General features: G+C 43.9%; 1 protein-coding gene across 2 annotated transcripts; it reads left to right on the top strand.

The window, feature by feature from the left end:
* The first annotated feature begins 2631 nt into the window (after positions 1 to 2631).
* mea1 (male-enhanced antigen 1) lies at positions 2632 to 7247 on the top strand. Of its 2 annotated transcripts, none has more exons than XM_085181914.1 (4): positions 2632 to 2759; positions 5850 to 6203; positions 6275 to 6383; positions 6456 to 7247. In XM_085181914.1, exons 2-4 carry the CDS (start codon positions 5862 to 5864, stop codon positions 6650 to 6652), a joined length of 648 nt encoding a protein of 215 aa, XP_085038040.1. In that variant the 5' UTR covers positions 2632 to 2759; positions 5850 to 5861; the 3' UTR covers positions 6653 to 7247. The 2 variants fall into 2 exon arrangements, with proteins under 2 accessions (XP_085038040.1, XP_085038038.1); XM_085181912.1 differs by lacking the exon at positions 2632 to 2759 and adding an exon at positions 4517 to 4894.
* The last annotated feature ends 259 nt before the right edge of the window (positions 7248 to 7506 follow it).

Raw genomic sequence — 7506 nt, 5'->3', positions numbered from 1 at the left:
ATCTGTTTACATAATGACATTATGCAGTACTCTCCCCCCAACCTTTATTTAAAGATTAGTACAATACAAAGTAGAATTAAACAGTATTACATTGAAGGTGTTGTAGTTACAGAAATTGTAAACTACAAACAAACAACATTATTTCGAACCTACCATACACTAGAGGGAGAAGTTTTAACTGATTAAGCCCAGAAGTGAAGCGATCGAAGGATCTTGATTTCTTCGCATACAACCATAGCAATACTACTGCACCCAAACTTTTGTTCATTTCCAGTCAAAGTGGCTTTGTGTAAAGCGTATGGCACACCGCTATATACTGCCCCCTTGTGGTCATCCTGCAAACACTGTGGCATGTAGAAGCTACGTGTTGCTTCTGCATGCCAGAGAGAGAGTGTAATATATAAAAAACCCATTCACTGTGTGAAGCAGTGAGTAGGGATGGTACCCTGCTCAGGGGTACCTCAGTGGATTTGAACCCCCAACCTTCCGATCATGGGGCCAACATTCTACCGACTGAGCTAACCCGATACATAATGATGCAACGAGAATCCTTTGTAGGACACGTAGAGGGGGTAGTGCCAGTCAGATGTTTGCAGCTGTGGGTTGTTTGGCCTTTTAAAGGACTTTTTAGAAAGTTAATGTTCAATTTTAGAGAAGGACTGGATGGCTGTACATCATTTGGGCACTCACAGATTCGACAGTGATGAGCCTCTCTGAGAGGAACTTGACCCCAATGTTCAGCACAAAGTTACGCCGATGATTACGATGGATGACCGTATCCATAATAAGGCTGGTAAATGTGAAAGGGCAAGGATGGCCTGCTGGATACGTTTTTGAATATAAATCAGAATCGTGTTTATTGGCCAAGTACATGTGCAGACACATACAAGGAATTTGGTTCCGGTAGATGGAGGCTCTCAAGCACAGCAATGTAAATCACACACACACACACACAGACACACACACACACACACACAGACACACACACACACACACACACACGTGTCTATATATACATTACACATGCATACACATGCATACACAAAGCTGTGTAAACCAACTATAACTAACTAAACTTATATACATAAAATACAGAAATGAATGAGGTGGAATGAAACTGCAGAACGTACATGAGGTGCAGTTGCGGTCTGGCAGTGGGAGCAGTGTGACAGGTCAACTGTTTAGGAGGGAGATGGCGAGGGGAAAGAAACTGAATAAAAAGTGTAAAAACCTAAACGTAATAAGAAGTCAGTGATGTGTCCGTCATTCCCCGGGATTTTGCAGATTGTTCCAGGGATCATTCCTGATCACATGACTCTTTTTGATGTTTTTCAATAGTTGAAGCGGGAGCCGGTTATAGCTGTCGGGTTTTTAGAGTGTAGCTGTTGATTCGTTGAAATTTGTTTTCCTTCACATCCATTCTGAGATCCTGATAAACATGATGTCATTCAGATTGACGATGTCCGTCTGAATGACATCATGTTCACAGATACCAACTATTTCTTTTATCATTTTATTTTGTTAAGTCTCTTTTCATTGGCTCATTTCTTCCATCTCTTAATCGACATTGGGTTTATTCCCCGTGCTTACCATAAACATAACAATAATAACAATTATTATTACAGTTCTACTCTCCTCCTAAAATGAGCTTTTTATTCAGAACGGTATCTGAAAAGTTCAAGTTTCCTCTTTGAATTCATAAAAATTATCGTGTTTGTGTGGCTGTTGTAATCATGCATGTTCCCAGTACAAAAATACCCTCCATAGATTCAGTCATTAAAATAATCCGATCATCAATGAAGACTAAAGTTTGTTGAATGTATGAAAATCACTTTGTTCATATTAGGAGTCAAACCAACAAAATGTCCCTTTTTTATAATGACGTTGTCTCCATGTTTAAATGGTCTGATGTTGCTGACATCACTGAGTGATGAAGGCAGCCACGCCCTCACCTTCCTCCCTGACGTCATTCTGTGATTCGCCACGTCGGAGGTTTGACTCCTCCGAACGGCTATCCTGAGATACCCCGGAGCAAAGTGCTGTCCTACACCACTCCCCGGGCTCTGGATTGGTGGCTGCCCGCTGCTTCACTGAGTGAATGGGTTAAATGCAGAGAGTAATAATTATTACATCATGATGATCTTTTTACATTTGGGTGGCTTGGACTTTATTCTTCTCTGCAATATTCAGAAAATCCCAATGAAACTCTCAAACTTTCATCAACAAGCTCTTTTGGCTCCTTGATCTATAAACATAACTTTTCTCCACAAAGACTTTATTTTTGGAACAACTGTAACATTCTTTACAGGAATAAACGGGTTTATTATGGGTTTAATTTAATTTAATGTTTTATTTTCCCCCTCCCTTTTAATCTGTGTCTGTCGAGTTTGTTTAATTGTAAGTACTCTTCCAGTGTCTCCTCCATGTGTTATGCTTGTTGTTATTCCCGTTGAAATAAAGCTGGAGGAAAAACAAACACTGTACATGTTTTTTAAAAAACAAACTTTATTATGTAACAGCACGCAGAAAACGTACAACTTGAACAAAATTAACATAAGCCAGGGGGTGTGATATAAAAAGTTACATACATTCAAATAATTTAAGAGACTCATGTTTGGACGACCTCCACTACGTACTCTGACGTCAGCGCTGTTGCGTCCTAACGTACCCGGAAGTAATTGTGCGCAGTAGCGGCTGCAGCTAGCAGCGGCTAACAGTCCCAGCAGCTCCTCCGAGAGGACAGACGGAACGACAGACAGGTGAGGCTCACGTGCGACCGGCGTGTTTACGACTCTGACAAACAAAGAAAGAAACAGCTGGAGGCTTCACGACAGACACACCGCGTCTGAGTCACTGTTAGCTGCTCCAGCTGTTTCATCTTCCTCTCTGTGTGTGTGTGTGTGTGTGTGGCGGCAGCAGCAGCAGCAGCAGCAGGTAGTGTCGGTCACAGGTGACGCCTTTCGGGTCTCTGAGCCCGGTGTATACCCGGTTAGCCTCCAGATGCTAACATAGTAATTGGGTTACTCCAAATACTCTGAGTACTGCAGAGCAACTACTTTGATTAGTTTAAGTAAAACAGTAAAATACTCGGATTACCTGACTAAAGGTAATTCGATTACGCTTCAGTTACAGATTACTGAGCTGAACTCAGTAGCTTTGCTAGCATGCTAGTTCTGTCTTCAGAGTTGAGGTTGATAAGATAAGATTTTGTTACAGCAGAAAGTGGACAGTGTTACACAGCAAAATTAGAAAAAACCCACTGGAATAAGATAAGAATAAGATACTGTACACAACAGAATACAAATGCTATATACAACTAGAAAAATTTGCATTTCCTGCGAAAATGCAGTGTGGATGCTTTAAAGCTGAAGCTGTCTGCAAAAACTAGCTGAAAAAGCTGAAAAGTTGCAGAAATTGTAAAAACTTTGCAGAAGCAAAGGAACTTTGCTAAAAAGTAATAACTTAGCAGAACTGCAATATCTTAGAGGAAACATAATACTTGGCAGAAATACAATAGCATAGCAGAACTTGGCAGAAATATTGTAACTTAGTTAAGTGCCAAAAAACGTACGGAAGCAACTGGAATAATAATAATAAAGTATAAAGAATAAAGAGAAACAGGAACTCAATAGTGTGGATGCCTTAAAGCATCCACACAATAAAGAATAAAGAGAAACAGGAAAACAATAGTGTGGATGCCTTAAAGCATCCACACAATTATACAACAATAATACAACGATGCCAGAAACTGAAGTGGGTCCAGTGATGAGCTCACAGGCGCCGAAGCTGAGCCAGGACCAGCCGCTCCAGGGCCTTCATCGGGCGGGATGTCAGAGCCACCGGCCTGTAGCTGTTGAGGTCCTTGTGGCGTGAAGTCTTTGGCACTGGTACAACACAGGAGGTTTTCCAGAGCTGTGGGACTCTCCCCAGCCTCAGGTTGAAGAGGTGCTCCATCACCCCACACAGTTGTTATCAAAGGCATCTGCTGAGATGCTCACACCTTTGATAAAGTCTCGCAAGTGTCAGCTTTGTTTTTATAGATATAAAATATGGAAATGTACTGATGCATGATCAGAATTATAATATTTCTGACTCTCGGAGGCGAAATTTCCCTGATTGAAATCGAATCGATTCTAGAAATCAGTGACGATACCCGGCCCTAGTGGAGAGTGTCACAGGCTGCATCCAGTGTTGCCAACTCCTCAGTAAGGAAAATCGCTATTGGTTGTCCTAAAAGTCGCTAGAAGTCGCTAAATGACGTCATCACCTAATTTGCATAATTGGTCATGCTAATGTAATTGTAACCTATGCTGCTGGAGAGAGAAATAACATCGTGGACGAGACATAAAGTGAGCAAAAAACGTCCTAAATGCATTTATAATTTATTTAGAACTACAAATTAAATTTCTTTTAGCAATTATTGTTTTTTGTAATGTCTTTCACGTCTTTTTTTAGCCGGGGGGGGTCTGAAAACTCGCTAAATATAGCGACAAAGTCGCTAAGTTGGCAACACTGGCTGCATCCGCATTGGCCCAAGGGGGCGGGCGCGGGGTTATCGCGATAACATGCGAGAATTGTCGGAACAGGTAGTACGGTCGCATGCTAACGGCTAACAGCTCAATGTCTCTCACAGTGACGTTCCCGGGGTTACACCATCTGTCATTCACAAACACTGCCAGCCCTCCTTTCCTCTTACCGCTCTCTCTCGTCCTGTCCGCCCGCAGCAGCTGGAATCCCGGTAGCGTCACGCTCGTGTCCAGAGTTAGCGGTGTTAGCCAGGACTCCGTTAGCATCATGATGCTACATTGCCAGTGTCATGCCAGCACCACTAACAGCTGATCCCTACTGTAAACAAAGGATCCATGCGCTGGGTCCCCAAACACGGTTGAAAAAGGTGGGAAAAAAGAGAGAGAAAGACAACCAAGACTAGCACCAAACGGTAGTCCATGATTGCAGAATCTAATTGCTAAAACTTTAGTTACAAAAAAGTACGAGAAAGTAAAGAGGAGATAAGAAAGAAGCTCAGAATGAGCGGAGCTGCTGTAACAGGCTGCCACACAGGGGGGCGCCGGAAGTAAGGTTTTCAGGGGTCATCACACTGACCCTAAAGTAATTCATGCTAAAAATCTCGCTCTGTTAAGGAGATATATAAATATGAAATAATAAAAATAAATAAAATGAGAAGGAAAAATGCTGCATTATTAATTCTGTTTCATCTGCACTTTAGCAGGTGCTAAAGTACTCTGATTACTACAGTGAGAGTACTCTGATTACTGTATGGTGGCAGGTGTCAGGACAGTGGTTATCAGTGTGAAAACCAAAGACAATTCAACTTTGATAACAGATATATGATTAACTTGTTAATTTTAATGGCTGAATTTCATATTCACAAGTCCAAATGTTTAGGAAGACCTCCCCCTTTTTATGTATTCTCCTTTGAACTTAAAGTATCTTAATTCAGTTAAGAGCTCCACTAACCCAAAAGCTATAAAAACTATTGTGTTTGTGAATCTTTCAATCACTTTATTCTTTGGCTTGATCAGTTACTTTCCCCCTAGCATATTTATATTGTAGGTTCTGAAGTACAACACCATTAATGTGGCACTGTTTAATTCTATTCTGTATTGTACTGATGTTTAAATAAAGGTTTGAATGAAAAAAAAATTGATACTGAAATACTGAAGGAGGCATTCGATTGGCTGTTTTCCTGAGAACTCGTTTCATTGGTTAGATGTTGTAAACACTCCCTGTCATGATCATGATTGCTAACTGTTAGCATCTGTGTGTGTGAGCAGCATGATAATGTCACATTAGGTTGGGCAGTCACATGACCTGTTACCTGTCATCAGGTGTGTCTGTGGATGGAAGTGTGCAGCTCTGCAATGGGACCAGAGCGCGTCTTACCGAGCTCCGAGGACGAGCTGGGAGAGGACGAGCGACCGACGGACGGAACGCTGCCGCCGGGTGCCATGTGGGGTGGGGGGGATGGGGAGGAGGAGGCAGTGGGGGAGATGGAGCTGGATGGCGAGGAGGAGGAGGACGAGGAAGATGGCAGTGGGGGAGGGTACTACTACCAGCCTCTGAACCAGGAGCCCGACGGTGTGAACGGTGGCGAACAGCCAGAGGATAACGAGCGGGGGGAGGAGACGGGGGAGGCGGCCTCCCACTCCGAGCAGCTGCAGCAGGTGCAGCAGCGGATAGAGGTGAGATCTGCCCCACGACAGGTGAGCCACGCCTCCCCTGGCACTCAGCTCACCTGCATGTCTTTCCACAGGTGTTGGGGCTGCACCTCCCCGAAGCTCCGCCTCCTGACAGCGACGAGGAAGAGGACCCCGAAGGAGCAGCTTCTGAGAGGAGCCGCGCCTCCATCCCCATGGACGCAGGTGAGACACACACCTGTGACACCTGTTCGGTGACTCAGAATAAACACTGACATCACTTCCTGTAACCCGCAGATCACGTCGAGCTGGTAAAGAGGACGATGGCGGCCGTGGCGCTGCCATCTTTGGGCGTGCCGCCGTGGGCGCGGGAGATCTCCGACGACCAGTGGAAGGACATGGTGCGTGACACGCTGCAGAGCCGACAGAGCGCCGCCGCCCTGCGCAAACCTCCCCGGGCCCTGAACGCACCACAAGAACTACATCAACTCTGAACTCTGACTGTCCTTGAATGCACCACATAGACATCACCATCACCGCGGGACCCTGAACGCATCGCGACCATTCCTACAGATTAATGGACTGAGCACAGCACAACCACTTCAGGAGCCCCCAGGTGACATTGGACACCTGAGCTGAGCTCACCTGTAGCTCATTATGACCACTTCAGGGCCCAAAGATAAATACAGTGCTTTGTTTCTCCAGAGAAGTGTAATTTATTGAAGCCCGTAAAGATTCCAGGTGATCAATATGGTAATTATGAATAATCAATTAACAGTTTCAGTGAGTGATTGTTCTGGTGTTTGTTTGTCACTGGATAAAAAATCAGATATGTAACTGACAATAATGTCGTTTACTAACTTTAAAATCATACAGATATATAAATCAGTTATTGATCACTGTTTGATAACTCATGCCTGACTTATTTTGCACCTGTGTGAAAACACCTTCCTATCTTTCCCTTTCCAAATAAAAGCGTCACACCGGCGCACGGTGTAAATGTAGTTTCACTGGAATATTTTTTTTCTTGTCTCTGTGACGAGTTTTTAAACTGAAGTGGAAGATCAAATAAAGTCCGACTTCAATGTTTGCATCAGTGTTTTATTGTGAAACAGCATCGGTCCCCAAACTGTTTGTGCACCAGCCTGAGGTTCTCAGCTGGTTTCATTCCAGCTGTGAACAGGATGTTTCTGAGGGTCAGCATGTCCGAGAACATCAACGGGAGCTTGAACGCAGCACTGCAGAGTTTTGGGGTCATTTGAAACACTCCCTCCTTCAACTTGAGTCTGAGTGCGTGATGGGGAGCAGCCGTGGGTTTACATCCAATCAGATGTCAACAATGAACAGG

Source organism: Neolamprologus multifasciatus, chromosome 13 (genome assembly GCF_963576455.1).
Source record: "Neolamprologus multifasciatus chromosome 13, fNeoMul1.2, whole genome shotgun sequence".
NCBI lineage: Eukaryota > Metazoa > Chordata > Actinopteri > Cichliformes > Cichlidae > Neolamprologus > Neolamprologus multifasciatus.
Note: the sequence above shows the minus strand (reverse complement) of the source record. Positions and strands in the feature narration are given on the sequence as shown.